Source organism: Eptatretus burgeri, chromosome 12 (genome assembly GCF_056783735.1).
Source record: "Eptatretus burgeri isolate ZD-2024b chromosome 12, Ebu_testis_v1, whole genome shotgun sequence".
NCBI lineage: Eukaryota > Metazoa > Chordata > Myxini > Myxiniformes > Myxinidae > Eptatretus > Eptatretus burgeri.
The window spans coordinates 8,333,328-8,360,649 of record NC_140972.1 but is presented as its reverse complement, the minus strand read 5'-3'; the positions used below and the strand labels follow the sequence as shown (position 1 = coordinate 8,360,649).

Genomic DNA, 27,322 nt, shown 5'->3' with positions numbered 1-27,322 from the left:
TCTCGGGTGAATTCCATCTGGACCAGGAGATTGACTGGTTTTCAAGTTCTCCAATTTGCTCCTGACTATCTCCTAAGTCCTAAGACATTGCAATATTGCTCAGCAAAGGCTCTGCACTCTGTCGAGGACACGTTGGAATATGACATGTATCCTCAATGTGAACATGCATTCAAATGTCATGCTGAGGATGTCAGCCTTCTCCTGATCAGATGTGGCAATTGTATTGTCATCCTGTATCAGATTTCCAACTTTGACTCTCATCTTGGTCTTGCTACAATTTACATACCACCAGAAATTATTTGGGTTCTCCGTCATATTCCTCACGACCTTCGCCTCAAACTCCTTGCAGAGCTTCCCTGCCGAGACTGAACCAAAGCTCTCTTTGTCATGTAGATGTTCTCAAGTCGAGCCTGTTTAGGTGTGTACTCTGGAGCCTAGCCTGTTTAGGTGTGTACTCTGGAGCCAAGCCTGTTTAGGTGTGTACTCTGGAGCCAAGACTGTTTAGGTGTGTACTCTGGAGCCTAGCCTGTTTAGGTGTGTACTCTGGAGCCAAGCCTGCTTAGTTGTGTGCTCTGGAGCCAAGCTTGTTTAGGTGTGTACTCTGGAGCCTAGCCTGTTTAGGTGTGTACTCTGGAGCCTAGCCTGTTTAGGTGTGTACTCTGGAGCCTAGCCTGTTTAGGTGTGTACTCTGGAGCCTAGCCTGTTTAGGTGTGTACTCTGGAGCCTAGCCTGTTTAGGTGTGTACTCTGGAGCCTAGCCTGTTTAGGTGTGTATTCTGGAGCCCAACCTGTTGAGGTGTGTACTCTGGAGCCTAGCCTGTTTCGTTGTGTATTCTGGAGCTCAGGCTGTTTAGGTGTGTACTCTGGAGCCTGACCTGTTTGGGTGTGTACTCTGGAGCCAAGCTTGTTTCGTTGTGTATTCTGGAGCCCAACCTGTTGAGGTGTGTCCTCTGGAGCCTGACCTGTTGAGGTGTGTACTCTGGAGCCAAGCTTGTTTCGTTGTGTATTCTGGAGCCCAACCTGTTGAGGTGTGTCCTCTGGAGCCCAACCTGTTGAGGTGTGTACTCTGGAGCCCAACCTGTTTAGGTGTGTACTCTGGAGCCTGACCTGTTGAGGTGTGTACTCTGGAGCCTGGCCTGTTTAGGTGTGTACTCTGGAGCCTAGCCTGTTTAGGTGTGTACTCTGGAGCCTGGCCTGTTTAGGTGTGTACTCTGGAGTCTAGCCTGTTTAGGTGTGTACTCTGGAGCCTAGCCTGTTTAGGTGTGTACTCTGGAGCCTAGCCTGTTTAGGTGTGTACTCTGGAGCCCAGCTTGTTTCGTTGTGTATTCTGGAGCCCAACCTGTTGAGGTGTGTCCTCTGGAGCCCAACCTGTTGACGTGTGTACTCTGGAGCCAAGCCTGTTTAGGTGTGTACTCTGGAGCCTGACCTGTTTAGGTGTGTACTCTGGAGCCAAGCCTGTTTAGGTGCGCACTCTGGAGCCTCGCCTGTTTAGGTGTGTACTCTGGAGCCTGGCCTGTTTAGGTGTGTACTCTGGAGCCTAGCCTGTTTAGGTGCACACTCTGGAGCCGAGCCTGTTTACGTGTATACTTTGGAGCCAAGCCTGTTTCTGTGTGTACTCTGGAGCTGAGCCTATTGAGGTGCATACTCTGGAGCCAAGCCTGTTTAGGTGTGTACTCTGGAGCGTGGCCTGTTTAGGTGTGTACTCTGGAGCCAAGCCTGCTTAGGTGTGTACTCTGGAGCCTGGCCTGTTTAGGTGTGTACTCTGGAGCCAAGCCTGTTTAGGTGTGTACTCTGGAGCCAAGCTTGTTTAGGTGTGTACTCTGGAGCCAAGCCTGTTTAGGTGTGTACTCTGGAGCCTGGCCTGTTTAGGTGTGTACTCTGGAGCCTGGCCTGTTTAGGTGTGTACTCTGGAGCCTAGCCTGTTTAGGTGCACACTCTGGAGCCGAGCCTGTTTACGTGTATACTCTGGAGCGTGGCCTGTTTAGGTGTGTACTCTGGAGCTGAGCCTATTGAGGTGCATACTCTGGAGCCAAGCCTGTTTAGGTGTGTACTCTGGAGCGTGGCCTGTTTAGGTGTGTACTCTGGAGCCAAGCCTGTTTAGGTGTGTACTCTGGAGCCAAGCTTGTTTAGGTGTGTACTCTGGAGCCAAGCCTGTTTAGGTGTGTACTCTGGAGCCTGGCCTGTTTAGGTGTGTACTCTGGAGCCTGGCCTGTTTAGGTGTGTACTCTGGAGCCTAGCCTGTTTAGGTGCACACTCTGGAGCCGAGCCTGTTTACGTGTATACTCTGGAGCGTGGCCTGTTTAGGTGTGTACTCTGGAGCTGAGCCTATTGAGGTGCATACTCTGGAGCCAAGCCTGTTTAGGTGTGTACTCTGGAGCGTGGCCTGTTTAGGTGCGCACTCTGGAGCCTCGCCTGTTTAGGTGTGTACTCTGGAGCCTGGCCTGTTTAGGTGTGTACTCTGGAGCCTAGCCTGTTTAGGTGCACACTCTGGAGCCGAGCCTGTTTACGTGTATACTCTGGAGCGTGGCCTGTTTAGGTGTGTACTCTGGAGCTGAGCCTATTGAGGTGCATACTCTGGAGCCAAGCCTGTTTAGGTGTGTACTCTGGAGCGTGGCCTGTTTAGGTGTGTACTCTGGAGCCAAGCCTGCTTAGGTGTGTACTCTGGAGCCTGGCCTGTTTAGGTGTGTACTCTGGAGCCAAGCCTGTTTAGGTGTGTACTCTGGAGCCAAGCTTGTTTAGGTGTGTACTCTGGAGCCAAGCCTGTTTAGGTGTGTACTCTGGAGCCTGGCCTGTTTAGGTGTGTACTCTGGAGCCTGGCCTGTTTAGGTGTGTACTCTGGAGCCTAGCCTGTTTAGGTGCACACTCTGGAGCCGAGCCTGTTTACGTGTATACTCTGGAGCGTGGCCTGTTTAGGTGTGTACTCTGGAGCTGAGCCTATTGAGGTGCATACTCTGGAGCCAAGCCTGTTTAGGTGTGTACTCTGGAGCGTGGCCTGTTTAGGTGTGTACTCTGGAGCCAAGCCTGCTTAGGTGTGTACTCTGGAGCCTGGCCTGTTTAGGTGTGTACTCTGGAGCCAAGCCTGTTTAGGTGTGTACTCTGGAGCCAAGCTTGTTTAGGTGTGTACTCTGGAGCCAAGCCTGTTTAGGTGTGTACTCTGGAGCCTGGCCTGTTTAGGTGTGTACTCTGGAGCCTGGCCTGTTTAGGTGTGTACTCTGGAGCCTAGCCTGTTTAGGTGCACACTCTGGAGCCGAGCCTGTTTACGTGTATACTCTGGAGCGTGGCCTGTTTAGGTGTGTACTCTGGAGCTGAGCCTATTGAGGTGCATACTCTGGAGCCAAGCCTGTTTAGGTGTGTACTCTGGAGCGTGGCCTGTTTAGGTGTGTACTCTGGAGCCAAGCCTGCTTAGGTGTGTACTCTGGAGCCTGGCCTGTTTAGGTGTGTACTCTGGAGCCAAGCCTGTTTAGGTGTGTACTCTGGAGCCAAGCTTGTTTAGGTGTGTACTCTGGAGCCAAGCTTGTTTAGGTGTGTACTCTGGAGCCAAGCTTGTTTAGGTGTGTACTCTGGAGCCAAGCTTGTTTAGGTGTGTACTCTGGAGCCTGGCCTGTTTAGGTGTGTACTCTGGAGCCTAGCCTGATTAGGTGTGTACTCTGGAGCCTAGCCTGTTTAGGTGTGTACTCTGGAGCCTAGCCTGTTTAGGTGTGTACTCTGGAGCCTGGCCTGTTTAGGTGTGTACTCTGGAGTCTAGCCTGTTTAGGTGTGTACTCTGGAGCCTAGCCTGTTTAGGTGTGTACTCTGGAGCCTAGCCTGTTTAGGTGTGTACTCTGGAGCCTAGCCTGTTTAGGTGTGTATTCTGGAGCCCAACCTGTTGAGGTGTGTACTCTGGAGCCTAGCCTGTTTCGTTGTGTATTCTGGAGCTCAGGCTGTTTAGGTGTGTACTCTGGAGCCTGACCTGTTTGGGTGTGTACTCTGGAGCCAAGCTTGTTTCGTTGTGTATTCTGGAGCCCAACCTGTTGAGGTGTGTCCTCTGGAGCCCAACCTGTTGAGGTGTGTACTCTGGAGCCCAACCTGTTTAGGTGTGTACTCTGGAGCCTGACCTGTTGAGGTGTGTACTCTGGAGCCAAGCTTGTTTCGTTGTGTATTCTGGAGCCCAACCTGTTGAGGTGTGTCCTCTGGAGCCCAACCTGTTGACGTGTGTACTCTGGAGCCAAGCCTGTTTAGGTGCGCACTCTGGAGCCTCGCCTGTTTAGGTGTGTACTCTGGAGCCCAACCTGTTGAGGTGTGTCCTCTGGAGCCCAACCTGTTGACGTGTGTACTCTGGAGCCAAGCCTGTTTAGGTGTGTACTCTGGAGCCTGACCTGTTTAGGTGTGTACTCTGGAGCCAAGCCTGTTTAGGTGCGCACTCTGGAGCCTGGCCTGTTTAGGTGCACACTCTGGAGCCGAGCCTGTTTACGTGTATACTTTGGAGCCTGGCCTGTTTCTGTGTGTACTCTGGAGCTGAGCCTATTGAGGTGCATACTCTGGAGCCAAGCCTGTTTAGGTGTGTACTCTGGAGCCAAGCCTGTTTAGGTGTGTACTCTGGAGCGTGGCCTGTTTAGGTGTGTACTCTGGAGCCAAGCCTGCTTAGGTGTGTACTCTGGAGCCTGGCCTGTTTAGGTGTGTACTCTGGAGCCAAGCCTGTTTAGGTGTGTACTCTGGAGCCAAGCTTGTTTAGGTGTGTACTCTGGAGCCAAGCTTGTTTAGGTGTGTACTCTGGAGCCAAGCCTGTTTAGGTGTGTACTCTGGAGCCTGGCCTGTTTAGGTGTGTACTCTGGAGCCTAGCCTGATTAGGTGTGTACTCTGGAGCCTAGCCTGTTTAGGTGTGTACTCTGGAGCCTAGCCTGTTTAGGTGTGTACTCTGGAGCCTGGCCTGTTTAGGTGTGTACTCTGGAGTCTAGCCTGTTTAGGTGTGTACTCTGGAGCCTGGCCTGTTTAGGTGTGTACTCTGGAGTCTAGCCTGTTTAGGTGTGTACTCTGGAGCCTGGCCTGTTTAGGTGTGTACTCTGGAGCCTGGCCTGTTTCAGTGTGTACTCTGGAGCCTGGCCTGTTTAGGTGTGTACTCTGGAGCCTAGCCTGTTTAGGTGCGCACTCTGGAGCCAAGACTGTTTAGGTGTGTACTCTGGAGCCTAGCCTGTTTAGGTGTGTACTCTGGAGCCTAGCCTGTTTAGGTGTGTACTCTGGAGCCTAGCCTGTTTAGGTGTGTACTCTGGAGCCTAGCCTGTTTAGGTGCGCACTCTGGAGCCAAGACTGTTTAGGTGTGTACTCTGAGCCTAGCCTGTTTAGGTGTGTACTCTGGAGCCTAGCCTGTTTAGGTGTGTACTCTGGAGCCAAGCCTGTTTAGGTGTGTACTCTGGAGCCTAGCCTGTTTAGGTGCGCACTCTGGAGCCTAGCCTGTTTAGGTGTGTACTCTGGAGCCAAGCTTGTTTAGGTGTGTACTCTGGAGCCAAGCCTGTTTAGGTGTGTACTCTGGAGCCAAGCTTGTTTCGTTGTGTATTCTGGAGCCCAACCTGTTGAGGTGTGTACTCTGGAGCCAAGCCTGTTTAGGTGCGCACTCTGGAGCCTAGCCTGTTTCGTTGTGTATTCTGGAGCCAAGCCTGTTTAGGTGCGCACTCTGGAGCCTAGCCTGTTTCGTTGTGTATTCTGGAGCCCAGGCTGTTTAGGTGTGTACTCTGGAGCCCAACGTGTTGAGGTGCGTACTCTGGAGCCTAGCCTGTTTAGGTGTGTACCCTGGAGCCAAGCCTGTTTAGGTTCGCACTCTGGAGCCAAGCTTGTTTCGTTGTGTATTCTGGAGCCCAACCTGTTGAGGTGTGTACTCTGGAGCCAAGCCTGTTTAGGTGCACACTCTGGAGCCAAGCCTGTTTAGGTGTGTACTCTGGAGCCAAGCCTGTTTAGGTGCACACTCTGGAGCCAAGCCTGTTTCGTTGTGTATTCTGGAGCCAAGGCTGTTTAGGTGTGTACTCTGGAGCCTGACCTGTTGAGGTGCGTACTCTGGAGCCAAGCCTGTTTAGGTGCATACTCTGGAGCCTGGTCTGTTTAGGTGTGTGCTCTGGAGCTTAGCCTATTTAGTTGTGTACTCTGGAGCCTCACCTGTTTACGTGTGTACTCTGGAGCCTCACCTGTTTAGGTGTGTACTCTTGAGCCGAGCCTGTTTAGATGTGTCCTCTGGAGCCTGGCCTGTTTTGTTGTGTACTCTGGAGCTGAGCCTAATGAGGTGCATACTCTGAAGCCGAGCCTGTTTACGTGTGTACTCTGGTACCTCGCCTGTTTCGGTGCCTTCTCCCAGTCTACTCCCTCCAGTGCTCGTCTGAAATTCAGCCAAGCCTCCTCACAGTCCAGATTTCTGAGTCTGTCATTACAGTCATGATTCCACAATTGCTCATTCATCTTGCTGTAACTTCCTCTCTCTCTCATAGTTAAAGCGACTGTGTGATGTACTTGTGGAGCCATCATCAGCAGCACTCAGTTCCAATACTAAGCAACTGTGAGCACTCGGTCACAGTGGTGACGTGTAATCAACGAGTTAATGATTTCAGGTATTTTGCTGAACACGTTTGGCTCCTGACCATTTTGATGCCTCCTCGGTTCTGTTACATGTTGGTGCCTAAAAATGTGTGCTGGGTGCTCTCGCTGAGTAGTCGAATGCCAACTTTGCCAGACAATTTCCGCAGTGTTAAAATCTACCTGTGAGGACGTGTGTGTCACCTCTTCAACTCACATGATGAAGGACCTCACAGAATAATTCTCCTTCGTTTGTATGCAGCACAAGGGTGCGGGGTAGCATCATTGGCCGAGGGCGTGGCTGTGCCGCTAATGCAATCTGAAATTCGTTCAGTTAGGGCAGGGATTTGGAATTGGTTCAGGGTGTCGGCGATAGCTGGCCCACTTTTGACAAAGGACACCTCTATGCCATCCTGCCAACCTACAGGTTCCCCTATAAGCAGCCTATGAGTGTACTCCTATCTTCCTCAAACGTGATCGTACACCAAACATCTTGGTAGTCTCAAGTGAGTTGCACATCCATTGCTTGGAGTTCTGCGCTCGTGTAGATTGCAGCTCTTCCGTTGCAATCAATACAATATCAGGATCATACTTGCGATAAGATGGATGGGGGTAAAGGTTCCAAGCAAGCTGTGTCTACCAGGGTTACAGTTAGCAGTGCAGGGTAGGGATGTTTGGAGACATCTGATCATGAATGTCACCAGAAGTGGGACACGACCTGATGAGGCTTGGTAACGAAGTCAAGGTGATTCAACAATCGATTTTGATATTTAATTGTTCACCACTGGGGAGTCTTTATCTTCCCTTAACACTGATGAGTTTGTTTTAATGATCAATGTTTTATTTATTTCTCTGTGTAATGGACTACTGTGTTTTTGAGTACATTCCTTCAGTTTCATTGAATCATTTGGAAGTTGTTGAAGTGTTCTTTGTGACTTTAATTTGACTTGAGGATGTGTTGCAGGCATCAACTCGTTTGTTTAGAATTCTCCTGAAGGTCGTACACAAGTTGATGACAGACAGAAATTAAGGTATCACACTGAGAAATTAAGGAATCACACTGAACACTGAGGTCGAGAAAAGGAAGAGTCGGGAGGATGATCGGAACAGGAATGTAAGTTAGGGAAGTGTGGGAAAAGTTGGGAGATGAGGAGGGATAAGTAAGGGAAGGAAATGAATGGCAGGAGGGAGCTTCCAGGTGGGTGAGATTTCAAAAAGTCTGCCATATTTAGTTACGTAATAAATAGATTCCCAAAAAGTGAAGAAACCTATTATTTCTCGAATTGTACTCATGTATGAGTCGTTTGATGAATCAAGTTTGGCGCAGGAGGACGCCATTCAGCCCATCATTCCTGCGCTGCACCAACCCCGGGGATATCAATGATGAACATTTGGGTGAATTTGAGGTTTGAAACTTAATTCTTTACTGGTCAATATGACATGTACCATCCATGTTCAAGATGCCATCAGAAGTGCGACTTTTGCTTCTGCTCTTTCTCTGTGAGCTTCTTGTTTTGCAATCTTGTGACTCATGTGTCGCGGTCTGTGGGACGAGCAGGCAGTGGTCAGATCGAACCGGCGGAATTGCGGAAAGTATTGGAGTCGTGTTTGGGGGAAAGCGCCATTTCTCTGCCCAACGATAAACTGGAGGCCTTGACAAGTGCCCTGTTCGAAGCAGCCGACAAAGATGGAGATGGAGCCATAACGCTCGAGGAGTTGTCCGAAGAGCTGGGCAAGCACCCACAGGTCCTGGATGACCTTACCATCAGGTGAGGTCTCATCAACTGGCATTGCCATAAAGAAGCAATTTTCTATCCACACATGAACCAAATGATAATATCAATGAGTCCTTTTCTCTCTACCTTCATAATTTTATTTAATTTTGGGATATGGGAGCATATGGGGGGCATTTGAAATGTTACACCAACGAGATACTCACATGACTGCATTCCTGAGTTACCTACCATTCATGTCATGTACCCTTTTATCCTAAAAAAAATTCACTACTATCAAATTCAATTTTAAATCTATCCATCGTTTCTACTGCCACTAACTTTCCAGGGAGACCATTCCATGAATTAACTGGAATGGCAGTCAGGAGAGCGCATAGCTCCACCAAGCTGAACAGTTTACTTTTTCGATCCCAAGGATAGGTCGGATCTGTATTCCGGACCTTAACCAAAATCGAATGGGCTTCTTGTTGTCACCTAACAACATAACGCTTCCACGACTTTTTGAGATATCATGCGAAGTATCGTTTTTGGCCCCATCTCTCCATCCATCCTTTGGGACCATACTCCGTACGGAGCATCTTTCCTGCCGAACCAGTCTCCTGGGCTATTGGGCACAATCCTGGATGGGTCGCCACTCCGACGCAAGATACTCGAATGTCCCATCTCTCAATGATGAAGAATCACTCAAAAAATTTGAAAATTTTAGTATCTGGATCAGGATTCAGATCTTCACTAAAATCGAATCGACTCGGCCTTGTCATACACCCAACCTGTCCACCAAATTTCGTCTGAATCCGAGCTTAACCTTTTGAGACATCCTGCTCACAGACAAACAGACAGGGGTGAACACGTAATCTCTGTCCACCTTTGGTGGCAGTTGCAACTCCTCTGGATGAAAGACCCTTATATTACCATACTGCCATCTTAACTCTCCTGTTGTTTACTCTCAGGGTGTGCCCCCTTGTCCAGTTAGTGTCCAATCCGTTGAAGAGCTCTTCTGCGTTTATTTGGACGAGACCCTTCAATATCTGAAACATCTCCATCAGATCACCTCGTAAATAACACAATGCCCCATCTCCTTCAACCCCTCCACATATCTGAGTCTAACTAGTCACGGAATAGATCTACCCGCTCTACACTGAACCCTCTCTATGGAAGCTACGTCTCTCCTGAGATGTGGCCATCATTCCACCAAAACCGTTCATCAAAAATGGCCGCCATTGTTGAGTAACCACACAAGTACCTTTGGTTACATATTGGAATTGCTGAAAACGTGCATGAAGGCCAGGGTTCTTGTAGTTCTGTCTAATTTTCCAACATTGCTCAATTATTTACTTGTAGGGTCTCGGAACGTCCCCCACGTCCTCACCCCTCCCTTCCTCGGCATATATACCAGCAGGAGTACTCGGCGTTGCCCGGTCTATTTCTTGTGGGGCCGAAAACAAATCCCCACACCCACTTAGGAACGTGGTCTGGGATTTTTTAATATCACCTTTCACATCGATAGCTACAAAGACTTATATGCACGATAGAGCGATAAAACCAAAAAACAACATCCAACTTTGTCTTTTCAAAACCATCAAAACTTTCAAAACTTTTTTTAGATCCTCGTGGAGGATCTCCAAGTCTTACTCACGTTGTTGTTCTTCATCTTCTTCTTGCGGACTTTTTTGTTTCACAGCCGACAGTTTTCATCGAAACTTCCTGAAACTTGGCATATATATGTAGACATACCCCGCGCAGACAGTAACCATCTCCGATTTTGGAAATTCCTCCAAGAAAAAAAGTTATGACGTCAAAATATCTCCGCTAATGGAAATCGCCGAAAAAATTATCTCTGAAACTAGGGAAGCTTTTTGAATTCTGTTTGTAGGAATCGAACAGGGCATTAGCAGAGATGAATTACCATACATATGATACATCACCATGACGTCATATCAATTTTTCTGACGTCATTCCTATTTTTTGATATTTTTGTTTCACAACCCAGACTTTTCATCGGATCTTCGTGAAAATTGCCGTGTATATGCAGAAAGCCCACGCGCACGTAGTAACCATCTCCGATTTTGGAAATTCTTCCAAGAAAAAAAGTTGACGTCATAATATCGCCGCTAATGGAAATCGCCTATACCATTATCTCCGCAACGAGGCAAGCTGTTTGAATTTTGTTTGCGGGAATCAAGCCGGGCATTAGCACAGATAATTTATCGCAAACTTGATACATCACAATGACGTCATATTCGTTTTTATGACGTCATCATTAAGAGGACGAGGATCTTAGCTCATTTGAGCTTGTTTGACTAAAACCCTCCCCAGAACTTACACACACACACACACACACACACACACACACACGAACGGCTTTTTGCCTATGTTAGACCTCCTTCATACACCTGTTCGAACATCCCACGTCGCAAACTGGAAGCCTGTATGCCACCAGCTCCGATGGAAGTAATCATTCAATCAGCTCGTGACATTTTCATCCGAACAAAAGGGCTGTTTTATGTGACGTCGACAATGAAGTTGAGCAACGAAGTCCCATCGTCATTTACAGGTGAATAAGCGAGTGTAAGGCGGAGTGAGGATCAGAGGGGTTTGTTTGAACCCCATCAGAGCCTCGGGCAGCACATCGGAAGGACTTGCATACATACCGACATGGAGTGTGAATACAAACTGTTTGCAATTCTTCAATGGCAGATCCTTGGGCCATTCAAACCATTAATTATTCCATCACATGCTCACCTCCATTCTGCCATCTACAATATGCCCGCATCACCTGTGGCTACCTGCAGTTAACGGACTCTTTGTCTTTCTAAGAACCTCGGTTTGCATCTCACCCTTTTGCATAAGGTGATCGTTCATTGGATGTGCTCACTTCGCCCGAGGATGTTCCTCTTGCTGCAGCAGGTTTGATTGCGCAGTAAAGTGGACGATGTTATTACAGCGAGATGATGTGAAAAACATGAACATTTATCGACATAACTCATTTCATAAAAAAAAAACACCAAGCCGTGCAGATGTTTGCCCATAATTTGATGTCGTGTCTATCACCTTGTAAATGGAATTACCTGCCAAACGTGTGTGTGTGTGTGTGTGTGTGTGTGTGTGTGTGTGTGTGTGTGTGTGTGTGTGTGTGTGTGTGTGTGTGTGTGTGTGTGTGCCTTGCAGTCCTGTGAGCTGGCTCAAACCGACTCCTGTACTATCGTCTCACCGTCCTATTGCACGGACACTGTCTCGCACCTATTGGCAAAACAACGGAGGGAAATTCTTCTTCTTGGCCGCTTTCGTTGCTGCCAACAGCGGCATGTTTGCCACGGCTTATCGAGCTCACCGAACTCGTGGACCCTGGATCGCCGTGGCGCGGGGGTGCGGTCTTTGCCTGCATTTCAACTGTGTCTTCGTTGTGGTGAGGATTGTTGGAGAAATGCATCACGGCAGGGAGAAGGGATTATGCGAGCTTTGAGCCACTGGGCTTGATGAGCTCGTTGGGCTGGATGAGCTCGTTGGGCTGGATGAGCTCGTTGGGCTGGATGAGCTCGTTGGGCTGGATGAGCTCGTTGGGCTGGATGAGCTCGTTGGGCTGGATGAGCTCGTTGGACTGGATGAGCTCGTTGGACTGGATGAGCTCGTTGGGCTGGATGAGCTTGTTGGGCTGGATGAGATCCTTGGGCTGGATGAGCTCGTTGGGCTGGATGAGCTCGTTGGACTGGATGAGCTCGTTGGGCTGGATGAGCTCGTTGGGCTGGATGAGCTCGTTGGGCTGGATGAGCTCGTTGGGCTGGATGAGCTCCTTGGGCTGGATGAGCTTATTTGGCTGGATGAGCTTATTTGGCTGGATGAGCTCATTGGGCTGGATGAGCTTATCGGGCTTGATGAGCTTATTGGGCTGGATGAGCTCGTTGGGCTGGATGAGCTCATTGGGCTTGATGAACTCGTTGGACTGGATAAGCTCATTGGGCTCGATGAGCCATTGGGCTGGATGAGCTCATTGGGCTGGATGAGCTCATTGGGCTGGATGAGCCATTGGGCTGGATGAGCCATTGGGCTGGATAAGCTCATTGGGCTGGATGAGCCATTGGGCTGGATGAGCTCATTGGGCTGGATGAGCTCGTTGGGCTGGATGAGCTCGTTGGGCTGGATGAGCTCGTTGGGCTGGATGAGCTCGTTGGGCTGGATGAGCTCGTTGGGCTGGATGAGCCATTGGGCTGGATGAGCTCATTGGGCTGGATGAGCCATTGGGCTGGATGAGCTCGTTGGACTGGATGAGCTCGTTGGGCTGGATGAGCTCGTTGGGCTGGATGAGCTCCTTGGGCTGGATGAGCTTATTTGGCTGGATGAGCTTATTTGGCTGGATGAGCTTATCGGGCTTGATGAGCTTATTGGGCTGGATGAGCTCGTTGGGCTGGATGAGCTCATTGGGCTTGATGAACTCGTTGGACTGGATAAGCTCATTGGGCTCGATGAGCCATTGGGCTGGATGAGCTCATTGGGCTGGATGAGCTCATTGGGCTGGATGAGCCATTGGGCTGGATGAGCTCGTTGGACTGGATGAGCTCGTTGGGCTGGATGAGCTCGTTGGGCTGGATGAGCTCCTTGGGCTGGATGAGCTTATTTGGCTGGATGAGCTTATTTGGCTGGATGAGCTTATCGGGCTTGATGAGCTTATTGGGCTGGATGAGCTCGTTGGGCTGGATGAGCTCATTGGGCTTGATGAACTCGTTGGACTGGATAAGCTCATTGGGCTCGATGAGCCATTGGGCTGGATGAGCTCATTGGGCTGGATGAGCTCATTGGGCTGGATGAGCCATTGGGCTGGATGAGCCATTGGGCTGGATAAGCTCATTGGGCTGGATGAGCCATTGGGCTGGATGAGCTCATTGGGCTGGATGAGCTCATTGGACTGGATGAGCTCATTGGGCTCGATGAGCCATTGGGCTTGATGAACTCGTTGGACTGGATAAGCTCATTGGGCTCGATGAGCCATTGGGCTGGATGAGCTCATTGGGCTGGATGAGCTCATTGGACTGGATGAGCTCATTGGGCTCGATGAGCCACTGAGCTCGTTGGACTCGATTGACATGATTTTCTGATATTAATTTGTTGCTTCGTTTCCAACACATGAAAATAAACCTGTAAAGCAACTATGCCATTCACGGTCGGTTTTGTTTGGCGTGAGCCTTTGCTCTCAGCAATCGGCCTCAACATGTCTGTCCCTCCATCGATACCTCATGACCAACTTCTCGCTGACCTCAGCAATGCTAACGACCACGCACTGATGGTTGCAGGCCTCAACCTTGATTCCATGAAGGAGGGAATTTTGAATTTGGCTGGAGTGGCAGCAAGCCTACTATTTATAAGCTATGGTTGCATTTTTACCTTCAACAAGTGAATGCTAGCAGATCTGGACAGCAGGTTTAACATCCCCTCTGAAAGTGAACACACACATGGATGGCAGCTTCAAGGCAGGTTGGGAATCAAACCCAGGCTTGACAGCTCTGGACGAGTACACTTCCTCGGAACTACCTTATGAACGTCCTCTAAAGGATGGCCGACTCTAAATGCAATCATCCGTTTTAGTTGAACTGAATGAACGTTTCTTATGTGTGAAGTTCTTTTGCTGGTATTCTTTAAAATCTTCAACTTCCTTGTGGTTCCATCATTGTTTTTCCTTTCTCTTCCTTCTAATTTGTAGCTTTCATTTCAAACACCCAAACTTTGATCTTCACTGGAATTTAAATTCTACATATCTTAAAATTTAAATTCCAGATAAGATATTGTCACCACGCACAGTCCGTTCGTCCATCTCCTATTTCGACATCTCAGGCCAAACCAATGGGCCGATCCGGCTGAAATTTGGCAGCAACGCTCCGGTCACTGAGATTGCAAAGTTCCGCTCGGTCACGTGACTTTAAGTAGGTCAAAATGGCTGGCTTAGTAAATGTTTTGCAAAATCTTCTTCTCCAGACCAACCAGTCAGAATGCTACCAAATTTGGGTTGCCAGGACCCAGGGAAGCTTCAGATCCAGTGGTCATATTTTTCCTTTTAATTGCACACTAATCACAGACAAATTGATTGAAGAAAAGCAAAGATCCGGTGTCTTTGTGTCTGGTTGTCCTTGTGTCACTGATTCATCCGTGTTCTCACACCATCTGCAATGAGTTCCACGAAGCAGTGCAGGAAATGTTGGTTATGCTGGTGTACATACAGGTGTGGATCGGCCTTTCATGATGTACGGTAAACCAAAATCTGAGCGTGTTTCTGGTTTGTGCACCATGTCTAAATCACTGGAGAAACTTAGCTGACTACTGTAGAAATAGTACTCAATTAGTTGCTTCAAAATACAGAAAGATTTAAAAAAGGAGGTGTGCACCAGACCTTGACAAAAAGTGGTGCCCCAGAGTTTGACCTCTGCCAGGTTGCTGAAGGTTATCCGGAGGACGACCGGATGAAGACTCTTTAAAAAGGTTCGTCGGGCGAGCGCTTGTTAGTATGTGTTCACAGAAATCTTGCTGTTTGTGAGTAGAATTGTTTTGCAGAAAGGTCTCCCCATAGACCACCACCAAAAATGATCAGTGTGGGCTGGTCACATAGATTTCAACAATTTCACATTTTCATCAATCCTGAACAGCATTGGTTCTCCCTGAATGGGTTCATCAGCTGCTCATCATGGTCATGTTGTGGAATTTGTGAAACCATACTCCGAGTTAATAGCCAAATGGCATCATGAATGCAAAGGTGCAACAAACATTAAAAAAAAAACCTTTACAGGTGGGAATATAAAGTAACAAAGATAGAAATAAAAGCAGAAAGAGAAAGAAAAGTTAAAATGAGGAAATACATCTGGGGAAGGTCGTGGTGAATGGTAACGGTGTGGGAGATTGGTGATCACTTGGTCAGGCTCCCGGTCGACATCTCTGTGGGTCGTGGATCTAGTTTCGGAGACACACTGCATGACTTCTAGCCCAACATGTCTGAACCATCCTGAGTGGTCTCCACATTTGGTGCACTGCAGCGGTTATCGACGTGGTGCTGAAATCAATGAGTACGCTGTCTGATAGAGCACGGATCAGGTACATCGTGTCCGTTAACTATCTGCACTTCACGTTCCAAGAGAACCTACTAAAGGCCGGCCTTGTTGTGTAGAAGGCATTTTTATTTCAGATTTTTTTGAGGCAGATTTGGACCCTTTGGTGGCAGATTCGTACCTTTTTTAGGGGCAGATACACACCACTTGAAGTAGTATTTGACCCTTTGGTGGCAGATACAGAGACATGACAGAAGTAAATGGACACCTTAAATTTCTTCATTTAATATGTATAACACAGTTTTACTCAGTGATTTGTACTAATTTTCAACTCTTTATTTGCAGAAATGAGTTCCTGGGTCTTGCACGACAATTAACTATGCCTTGAACCCAGTACAGGGAGCACACGACCTTTGCGATTTTTTTTAAGAGGATGAATTGTTGGCCAATCAGGAGGTGGAGTCGGATCGCTCAGAACTTTGACATTCCGCTTTCCACGGTCAATCGGGTGATTGTGCAATTCAATAGCGAAGGCAAGGAATCCACAGCTTCCCGTTCAGGTCGATCTGGGCCCTCAGAAAGGTGTCTTCGAGCTGTCAAGCGGTCCATTGAGAAAACTCCCCGTTGTATGGCAGGAGATGTTGCAGAGAAGGTCCAGGTTAGCTCAAGAACTGCGGTGTGGTGCCTTCATCAACTGGGCTGCTATTGGAGAGCAGCTTGGAGAAAACCTCTTCTTAGACCAGCCAACATTCGAATGAGAAAGAAGTGGGCTGATGAGATGGCCACCAGACTCTTGGAGTTTTGGCAAACTGTCATTTTTTCAGATGAGTCCCAATTTACTCAATTTTCTGACAGTGGACGGGTATGGGTCTCGAGACTTCCCAGTCAAGAGTTTTCTTTGAAACAATTGCACTCAACTGTCAAACACGGTGGTTTTTCAGTGATGGTGTGGGGAGCAATCTGGAGCACTGGTCAGTCAGAGATTGTGGAGTGTGTTGGCAATGTCAACTCTACAATACACATTTCTGTCCTTGAGGATGGATTCCTCCCTGTCTTCTCCACTGGTCAGACGGTCAAAAACAACACTGTTCATGGAAGATGGAGCTCCATGCCACACTCCAAAACATACCAAAGAATGGCAGGACAGAAATGGGATCAAGCGACTTCCATGGCCAAGTCAGTCTCCTGACATGAATCCCTTTGAACACCTCTGGGCCACATTGCATCGAGCTGTGTGGAAAAAATTCCAGGAAACCAACATCATGGGCAGAATTGCCAACCTGTTTGCATGAAGCCTGGGCAGAAATCCCACAAGAGAAAATTTCAGAACTCGTTAGTTCTCTGTCTGAAAGAGTAAAAGCATTGAAATCCGTAGATGGCAAGTCTATCAAATACTAGTGTATTGAATTAAAATGGATCAAATGTTCTTCAAATGTTCAATAAATAAATTCCTTAAAAATAATGCTGTCCATTTACTTTGTCATGTTTCTGTATGTCCCTTTTGTGGCAGCCATGTACCTTTTAGGGGCAGATATGTACCCTTGGTGGTAGATATGTACCTTTTGTGGCAGATTTGTACCTTTCGGGGCAGATATGCACCATTTCATGTGGCATCTTGGTCTTTTGAAGCAGATTCAGACCTTTTGGGGGCAGATATAGATATTTTTAGGGCAGATATGGATCTTTATGGACCAGATATGGACCTTTTGGGGGCAGATGTGCACCCTTTGATGTACCATCTGGACCATTTGAGGCAGATATGGACCTTTTGGGGCTGATATGAATCTTTTTAGGGCAGATATGGATCTTTATGGAGCAGATATGGACCTTTTGGGGGCAGATGTGCACCCTTTGATGTACGATCTGGAACCTTTGAGGCAGATATGGATCTTTTGGGCTGATATGTACCTTTTAGGAGCAGATATGCACTATTTGATGTCGCATCTTGGTCCTTTGAGGCAGATTCAGACCCTTTTGGGGGCAGATATGGATCTTTTTGGGGCAGATATGAATCTTTTGGGGGCAGACATGGATCTTTTTGGGGGCAGATATGGATCTTTTTGGGGCAGATATGGATCTTTTGGGGGCAGATATGGATCTTTTGGGGGCAGATATGGATCTTTTGGGGGAAGATATGGATCTTTTTGGGGCAGATATGAATCTTTTTGGGGCAGATATGAATCTTTTTGGGGCAGATATGAATCTTTTTGGGGCAGATATGAATCTTTTTGGGGCAGATATGAATCATTTTGGGGCAGATGTGCACTCTTTGATGTACCATCTGGAACCTTTGAGGCAGATATGGATATTTTGAGGGCAGATATAGACCTTTGATGTAGCATCTTGACCATTTGAGGCAAATTCAAGCCTTTTGAGGCAGATATAGACCTTTGATGTAGCATCTGGACCATTTGAGGCAAATTCAAGCCTTTTGAGGCAGATATGGACCTTTTGGGGGCAGATATAAACTTTTTGTGGGCAGATATGCACCCTTTGATGTAGCATCTGCCATTTGGTCCCTTTGAGGCCGATTCGGACCTTTTTAGGCACACATATTTTCAGAGTACTGATAGGAAGTAAACCAACACCATGAAACTATCCCTCCTATCCCTATGGTCTGTTCTGTGTTTGTTTCTCTGCTACGTATAGTTTTTTTCACGCTCTTAGAATGCTTAGGCCTAGCTTGAGATGAGCTTTTTCTGTTGGGATGAGCAGACACTGAATGGTGGTGATTCAAGGCCTTGAGAAAACGGCCTTGGGAGATCACAGTGACTGCATTCGATAGTTTCGCACGAAGTCGTGGCTGGTTATTGTTAAACGAGTACACTAGTTCACTATAAACCCATCTGCTGCTTCCCATTGTAATGTTTGCTTATCAATTTACTCAATGTTGAAACATTTCTTACACTGTACATCCGTAATCAGCCAGGATTTTGAGTTGTTCATCGTGTACTACTCTTCAACCGCTTGGTTAGCTATTAACAATTTAAAAAAAAATTGCAAACAAGTAACAGAGTGGTACATTGCTCACGGGGGAATGGACCACTCAGTTACCCATTACAACAAAGCTCACTGGTGATCTTTGACCTGGAAGAGTTTTGGCTGCTAGTAAAATGCCAGCTCATGATAGTATGTTCCAAGTAGGAAAGCACAAGCAATGTCACTTGGTGCAGTGACTTACAGATGGAAAGATTTAAGAAAAAAATTGGTCTGTAAATAATATGTTCTCCAGTATGGGTTCCTCAAGCAATCAAATCATGTTGTCCTGATGAACACTTTCAATGAAGATGGCTCATGATCTACACTGTGAATATTGACATCTCATGAAGCATTGATGTTGTGAGTGTGTTTCAACCACCTTGCTTTTGTTTAACCTGATAAACTGGTGATATGTTCAGGTGCAGACGTGAGATTCAGCCATTTGGATAATGCAGTTGACGTGTCTCTTGAGCATTTATTCCAATGGACAAAAACCCATACGTTGAGTGTTTTGATTGTCATCAGGCAAATGCACAAATGTTTATTTATTTTTTTATTTTTGTCGTCTACCTAACCCCAATACGCTCACGATTGTTCACACCCTGCGTCCTGACAGGTGTTGATGCTGCGAAGATGCATTACGTTGCTACGCACCTCACGAGCGGCGTCCTTCATTCCATTCGAGCAGCACGTCTTCTTCCACCAGCTCGTCGGCGTTGTCATCTTCATCCTCGCCTCGGTCCACTCTGCGTGCCACACCGTCAACTTCGGTACTGTCACATCTAAAGGCAGAAAACTTTATGGCTGGAGGAATATGGAGAGTGACATTTATTAGATGTTCCATCTTTTGTGTTCAAGCAACGCACAAACAGCTCTTCCCCACCAAACCCGACATTGATTCTTCACTTCACTTGAGATTTCCTCCAGTCCAGATCCTTCCTTGTCTGTCGTTAGTCCACTCATGATGATAACAAGGAGACTTTAACACTCTTACTTTTTCTTATTTTTTTTTTTTAACAGGCTTTGCTGAATTTTATTGATTTAATTTATACTTTTACTTTTTGATGTATTAATTCTATTTCTATTTTTAGTTCTTCCTTTTGCTATTTTTTTTCTGTTTTTTCCAGAAAGATATTTTGCTTTTCAGCACTGGTGTGGGTGGTGATTGGTTTGGTGATACTGGGTTTATTTATTTATTTATTTATTTATTTATTCGTATGTAGCCTGTGGCTGCTTGGCTGCATCGTTTTCTGGGGGATCAGCTGTGCTGCTGATGCAACAACACCCCTGTTACCAGCATGCTCATTTTTCCGACTTCAGAAGGATGACAGGCTGAGTCAACCATACCTGGTGTTAATTCAACGGCCCGAAAGGGGCTTGAACTCAACACCCTAGGATCTTCAGTCAAGCACCTTAACCATTAAGCCAATACCAGGTCTCTGGCTTGCGTGTGGTTGCTGCTTCTGGTACAAGACCAATGACCATTACGAAGTTGTACTTGGCTGTGGGTGCTTCTGTTGTCGTTGGAGTTTCGGAGCTGGTTGGGGATTCTGTTGGATTATTCAGTGAGCTACTCGTGAAATCGCACAATGTCCAGGTTTTGAGTTATTGTTTTCCGAAATGGATGGAATGGATTGTGTTGCGTTATTGTCCACTTCTCAAACTGATTGCAGTAATTGTCCTCGACCTGTTCCTTCTGCTGGAGCTGCAGATTGTGCCACTTTGGTGGTTTTCAGTGCTTTTTCCTTTTTAATTGAACTTCTGGATGGAAAGCCAGTTGAGTTTTACTGCATGTGCCAGCATGGATCCTATTTCTTATCCACACTCTGTCACCTGTGTGTATAAGAAGCCTCTTCATGTGACAGCTTGTTGTGTTGTTGCCCCAAGATGGGTGGAACCCATTGATTTGTCATGAAAGAATGTTGTGAAGCTCCAGCATGGCACACCTCCAATGTGGCTCCAGTACAGCTCCATTGGACACAAGCACAACACAGCTCCAATGGGCACAGCACAGCCCCATTGGAATCCAGAGTAGCTCAGCTCCAATGTGCTCCAGTATACCACAGCTTCAATGGGCTCCATTGTAGCGAGTTCCAATGGGCTCCAGCACAGCACAGCTCCAATGGACTCAAGTATAGCACACCTCCAATAGGCACAGCACAACTCGTATGTTCTCCAGCAAAGCACAGCTCCAATGGAAATAGCGCAGCTCCAATGTGAATAGCACAGCTCCAATGGACTCCAGCACAGCACAGCTCCAATGGGCATAGGGTAGCTCCAAAGGGCTCCAGCACAGCACAGCTCCAATGGGCAGAGCACACCTTCAATGGGCCCAGTACCGGTCCAGACGGCATCAGCCCACATGTCCTCACAGCCTGCTCCTCAGTTCTTGCTCACCCTCTCTCTGTTCTATTCACCCTCTCATTTGCTCAAGGTCATCTGCCATCTGCTTGGAAATCTGCAAACATCACTGCCCTGCATAAAAAGTTGCAAAAACAGATCCCTGCAACTACAGATCAATCAGCCTTCTCCCAATCATCAGCAAGGTTATGGAATCCGTCATCGCTTCAGACATCAAATCCTTCCTCTTCTCCAATGGCTTCATTTCCGACCATCAATTTGGTTTCAGACCACGTCACTCTTCCCTGGATATGCTGCTTCTGCTCTCCCATCAATGGATGGAGGTCCTCAATGCCAGACAGGAAATCCGAGCCGTATCCCTGGACATATCACGTGCTTTTGACACAGTCTGGCACCCTGCCCTACTCACCAAACTCTCTTCCCATGGTATTCAAGGCCATCTCCACTCATGGCTCGCAGACTTCCTCTCCTGTCGCAGTCACCGTGAGGCCCTAAATGGAGTTCTTTCATCCCCTCTTCCTGTCCAGGCTGGAGTTCCTCAAGGTAGCGTTCTGGGCCATGTTCTTTTTCTGGTTTTCATCAATGATCTCTCCGACTCTCTGGAAAATCCTCTTTATCTCTTTGCCGACGACTCCACCCTCTGCCGTACCATCGGTCATCCCTCAGACCGGCAAGCAGCAGCTTCTTCGCTCTCTGCAGATCTGGACAAAATCACAAACTGGTCCAACACGTGGAACATGTCTTTCAATCCGGAAAAATCTCACACTCTCACTATGTCTCTTCGAAAGGACCGTTTATAACCCCCCCCCCCATCCACTTTCTCAACAATCCTCTGGAAGAAGTCCTTTCTTTCAAGCTTCTGGGCCTCACTATCTGCCATGACATTTCCTGGGAAAGCCACATTTCAAACCTCGCCTCCAAAGTCAGTCGCCAACTGGGAATCCTCCATTGTGCAAAGTCCTTCCTCGGCCCTCCTGAGCTCCTGACCACTTGCAAAGCTTTTGTCCGTAGCCTGATGGAGTACTGCTCTCCCCTCTGGGCTGGTGCTCCTGCCTCCCACCTTTCTCAGCTTCACGCTGTAGAAACCAGGGCATTTCGGATCATCGGCATCTGTCTTTGGGCCTCTCACTCAATCACTGCAGGTTGGTCGGTGGTCTTTCTTTCTTTGACCGTCTCCTCTCCAGCCTTGCCCCCCTGCTCTCTCTGCAATTTGTCCCCACCACATTTCCTCAGGGCGCTCAAGGTCAGCCAACAACCCCCTTCTGGTAAAACTACCAAAATCACGAATCACTGCTCACCTTCACTCTTCCATTCCTCTTTTTTCCCGCCTTTGGAATAAACTCCCTCACTCTATTAGTTCCCATTCTTCCCTCCAGGCTTTCAAAACAGCTGTTCACCACCACCTCTTATCATCCCCCATCCAAATACTCGATCTTTTCTGCCCCCGATAATCTACCCAAGCCCACTTCCTTCAAATTCCCTGCTTTCCTTTCTAAAAGTCCCTGTAATGTCCATCTTCTATTCCCCATGTTCCCCATCCCATCCCTCTCCCTTCCACAGATCTCCTAATGTGTCTGTTCCCCACTGTTTTGTCCCTCCTACTCCCGCCCCTCTTGTCTCATGCCCCCTTGATGTGCGTTGTCTGTTCGCTCTCACATGAGCCTCGACCAAGGTATACAAAAAAAAAGTACAGCTCCAATGGGAATAATGCAGCACAGCTCCAATGGAATCCAACACAGCACAGCTGCAATGGGCAGAGCATAGCTCCAAAGGGCTCCAGTACAGCACAGCTCCCATGGGCCCAGCACAGCTCCAATGGGAATTGTACAGGTCCAATGGGATGCAGCACAGCAAAGCTCCAATTGGCTCCAGCACAGCACAGGTCCAATGGACTTCAGCAAAGCACAGCTCCAATGGACTTCAGCAAAGCACAGCTCCAATGGACTTCAGCATAGCACAGCTCCAATGGACTTCAGAACAGCTCCAATGGACTCCAGCACAGCACAGCTCCCATCGGCCCTGCCTAGCTTCAATGGGAATTGCCACAGCTCCAACAGACTTCAGCATTGCACAGCTCCAATAGGGATTTCACAGTTCAAATGGGCAGAGCACAGCTCCAATGGGAATAGCACAACTCCAATGGACTCCAGCACAGCACAGCTCCAATGGACTCCAGCATAACACAGCTCCACATTGGGCACAGTTCAGCTTCAACTGTCTCATCTTGCACAGTAGCCCAGCCCAGCTGTGTTCCTGCGGCTCTAGCGCCCCCTTATGTCTTCCTCCCATTACACATCCCTTTGTTTCACCTCAATCCCATGAGGATGAGAATGCGTTGTCCATTTTGAGTGAGTACCAGGATATCCTGACAATATTGTTTCGGGTATTGTGTGAACACATGATGTTCATCCTTTTGGCCGTATAAGGGATTTATCAGTTTGTTCATTCGTCAATATTTCAAATTTTGTGTCAAAATTGTTTTGAGAAATAATTGCAAAGCAATCTCGAACCACGTGTCATAAAGAAGTAGTTTGTTTGGAGTTAAAAGCGATTTCGCACTTTGAACTGTCGTTGTCTTTGCCATTTAGGATGGGTGAAGGGAGCTAATGCGTCTCGGTGTCCCTCGTATAATGAGCTCACCTGACTCTTCTGAATTTGGTATGGTGACACTTTTCTGGCGGAAATTTACTTTCATTTTGCGAAATAGTTTTTGGGCAGAAGTTTTAGCCAGGTGCTCGGGCAAATCGGGAATATGGATATAGTATCTGTCATGGGAGATGATGTTCTTTGAGCCTATAAGGTCGCACCGTGGGACAAAGAAACAATTAAGAATTTGCTAAGCCAGGTGTGTGGAAGCCCGGGATTTGTGTGGAAGCCCGGGATTTGTGTGGAAGCCCGGGATTTGTGTGGAAAGCCGGAATGCATGTGGAAGGCCGGGATGCGTCTTGAAGGCCGGGATGCGTCTTGAAGGCCGGGATGTGTCTGTAAGGCCAGGATGCGACTGTAAGGCCAGGATGCGTGTGGAAGGCCGGCATGCGTGTGGAAGGCCAGGATATGTGTGGAAGGCCGGGATTTGTGTGGAAGGCCGAGATGTGTGTGGAAGGCCGAGATTTGTGTGGAAGGCCGGGATGTGTGTGGAAGGCCGAGATGTGTGTGGAAGGCTGAGATTTGTGTGGAAAGCCGGGATGCATGTGGAAGGCCAGGATTTGTGTGGAAGGCCGGGATGCATGTGGAAGGCCGGGATGCATGTGGAAGGCCGGGGATTTTGTTTTAATTGGTAAATCGGTTAATATATCAATCGAGTAGAAATATCCGTCATCGCTCGACAGTACAGACACCACCCAGGCACGTTCGGACACGGTGCCGGATTTAGACTCGGTGAGGCCCTAATCTGTATTGAGCTTGGATGCCCCTTGTTAAAAAATTACACCAGAAGGTCTCACAAAAAATGAAAACATATATGCCTTTTAATTTTTTAATAGCAAAAGTGAAAAATACAAATAATTTTCAAATGACTGCATTTACCGATTATATATTTATCGCTTGGTTGGCTTGATCTCTGTCATCATCTATATATTAATAGTGAAGGACCAATTTTGTGCTCCTCCTCGCGGTGGCGTCACGTTTTTCTCGGTACTGTGACCTGAGAAGTTTTGACACGGTGTTTGTGCGTCAAAGTAGACACGTACACAAATCAGGGGACTTCTTCACAAGGAGTAGTGTAGACCAAAAATGTCGTGTACAAGGCCTCGTTTTGTAGGCCTCATTAGGGAAGGCCGTGGAGCACATCGACTGGGATCCGGCTCTTACAAGAGCCGCCACTGGTTGTCATATTGGGCTCATGGAACGGAATCCGTCTGTGACGGGGTTTCTGCTAGTAGATTATAATATTGTATGCCATGGAAACAATACTTAAATGTAATTTTAACGTACATTAATATGTATACAAAATCCTGACAAAATAAGTAATCAGGATCACTTTTATTAATACAGGTAATAATTAACTTGTTTGCAAAATCAGAAAAATGTTATCAGGTACAACTTAAAACATTTTCTTTCTTGATTTCCCAAAAAAAGAAGATGGCCCCTGCGGATTGTGAGGCCCTAAACTGTAGCTTGTTTAGCTTGTGCCTAAATCCGGCACTGTTCGGACACCGCGGACAAAATGGGCAACAACTGCTTTGGCCCACCTTTGCAAGCTGACCAGGTGTCTTGTATGTTATGGGATCGGCCCATTTCATACTTTCCCCGGACGCCATTTGTGTCCGTGTTCATGATGGGGGATTATGGAGGGAAAAAGAGGGTGAAGGGGGGTGTGGGACAGTAGTGGTTAGTGTTAGGGTGATGACTGATGGGGGAATGTGAAGTGTGTGTGGGATAGTGGTGGGTTTTGTTAGGGTATTGGTTGATGGGGGATTGTGGGGGAATGGTGAATGGGAGGGGGGGTGGGATGTTCATGTGTAATGTGGGTGATGATGTTTGATGAGGGATTGTGGGTGGATGGTGGGTGGAATAGTGGACGGGGGGGGGGTGAGGGATGGTGGTGGGTATTGTGGGAGTAATGGTTGTGGGGGAGGGGGAGGGGGGAAACCTGAAAGCTTTAGCATCCTGGGTTAAATCTTCTCGGAGGAGTGGATGATGATACATACATACTTTCTCTCCACTATAAATAGATGGTGGTTCATTTGATTTGTGGAAATGTGTGTTGAGGGTAAATAATTATTTTTCAGGTGCTCTTATGGTAACTCCCCCAGAAATGGCAACAGGTGTTTGAGTCACCTGGGTAGAGATGGTCTGACAGTTTCCAGTGACAGCTGTTTCTTCCACTTTATCGTGGGTATGGCATCCTTTATTAATCATGGTGGACAACCACATGATATAGCCATCTCTGTTGTTTCATAACAGTACCTCGTAACAAGATTTATATTTCAGATCACTGAATTCAACCAACCAATTATTTTTGAGGTCAACATGGACCAAAATTTCAACATCGGCCCAAGGTCAACAACGAACGAGGTATTTCTAAAATGCTCATTTTTTTATCCGATTGACTTGAAATTTGAAGAGCTTTTATATATCAGGTCACTGAATTCAACCACCAATTATTTTAGAGGTCAACCTCGGCTGAAAGGTCAACATTGACGAAATTTCCAAAATTGTAAATTTTTATCCGATTGACTTGAAATTTGAAGAGCTTTTATATATCAGGTCACTGAATTCAACCACCAATTATTTTAGAGATCAACCTCGGCTGAAAGGTCAACATTGACGAAATTTCCAAAATTGTAAATTTTCATCCGATTGACTTGAAATTGGAAGAGGATTTGCATATTTGGTTATTGAATTCAACCACCAATTATTTTTGAGGTGAACATGGACCAAAAGGTCGACATAGGTCAAATGTCAACAACTAAGGTGGTTTTTCAAAAATCCTCAATTTTCATCCGATTGACTTGAAATTTGAAGATAATTGACACATGAAGTAAATTAATTCAACCACCAATTATTTTTGAGGTCAACATGGACCAAAAGGTTGACATAGGTCAAATGTCAACAACTAAGGTGGTTTTTCTAAAATCCTCAATTTTCGTCTGATTGACTTGAAATTTGAAGATTTATATTTCAGATCACTGAATTCAACTAGCCAATTATTTTAGAGGTCAACCTCGGCCAAAAGGTCAACATTGGCCAAATTTCTAAAATTGTAAATTTTCATCCGATTGACTTGAAATTTGAAAAGAAGTTGCATATTTGGTTATTGAATTCAACCAGCAATTATTTTTGAGGTCAAATTTGTTTTATGGATTTTGCAAGTATCGTACTCTGCACGACATCTTCTTCTTTGTTTGTTTGTCTGTTTGTTTGTTTGTTTGTTTGTGTGCAGGATATCTCAAAAAGTTGTGGACAGATCCGGATGAAATGTTGTGGACAGTTTGGCTGTGTGAAAGGAACGAACTGATTAGATTTTGGTGAATATATAGATCCGGATCCAGCTACTTATAATTTTTTAAGTCATTCTTCACCATTGAGAGATAGTGCTAAACCGATATATAGCACGATATCTCAAAAAGTTGTGGACGGATTCGGCCGAAACCTTTGGTGAAGATCAGAATCCGGATCTGGATACGATAATTATTTTATTTTCAAGTGATTCTTCACCATTGACAGAAAGGGCCATAAACGATATAGTACTGGACACCATAATATTTCAAAAATTAATTGAGCCCGATATGTTCTCGTGCATCAGGCATTACGTGGCGGAGGTATGTGCTCTACCGAGTGCCCTTCTTACTTTACTGTATTACTATTTTATTTTTATTCCTGTACTCAACACTCAAAAATTTCCAAACTGTATCAATTTCCAAGCCGGAACATTCGGAATGATAATTTGCATCAATAATGACAATAAAATTTTGCAGTGTTGAGACGATCTTTTTTTCACCTGGACCTAAATTTTTTAAGGTCATAACCCAATTATAGACATTTTAACCTTTATCACCATAACTTGACTAAAGTTTGTCCAATCAGAACGAAATTCCCCTCTCTCGATAGCCCGGAGCAAGCTGCATTTAAAGATAATTTACATCTTACCTCTCTGAGTTAAAGGTCAAGGTCAAATGGCGGTCTGAAAAAAAATAACGAGTTTTCTGTCATGGCTCAGTTTTGCCAATGTGGAATCTCAAAGACTGCT

The 27,322-nt window shown here is 46.8% G+C and overlaps 1 protein-coding gene across 1 annotated transcript in view; it reads left to right on the top strand.

Annotated features, from left to right (window-relative positions):
• NOX5 (NADPH oxidase 5) overlaps nt 1–27,322 on the top strand; it is a 97,516-nt gene that overhangs the window by 26,733 nt on the left and 43,461 nt on the right. Inside the window, exons 5-7 of the mRNA XM_085849205.1 lie at nt 8,092–8,302; nt 11,435–11,672; nt 18,887–19,040. Coding sequence (XP_085705331.1) covers nt 8,092–8,302; nt 11,435–11,672; nt 18,887–19,040 — 603 coding nt within the window. The remainder of the gene's footprint in view (nt 1–8,091; nt 8,303–11,434; nt 11,673–18,886; nt 19,041–27,322) is intronic.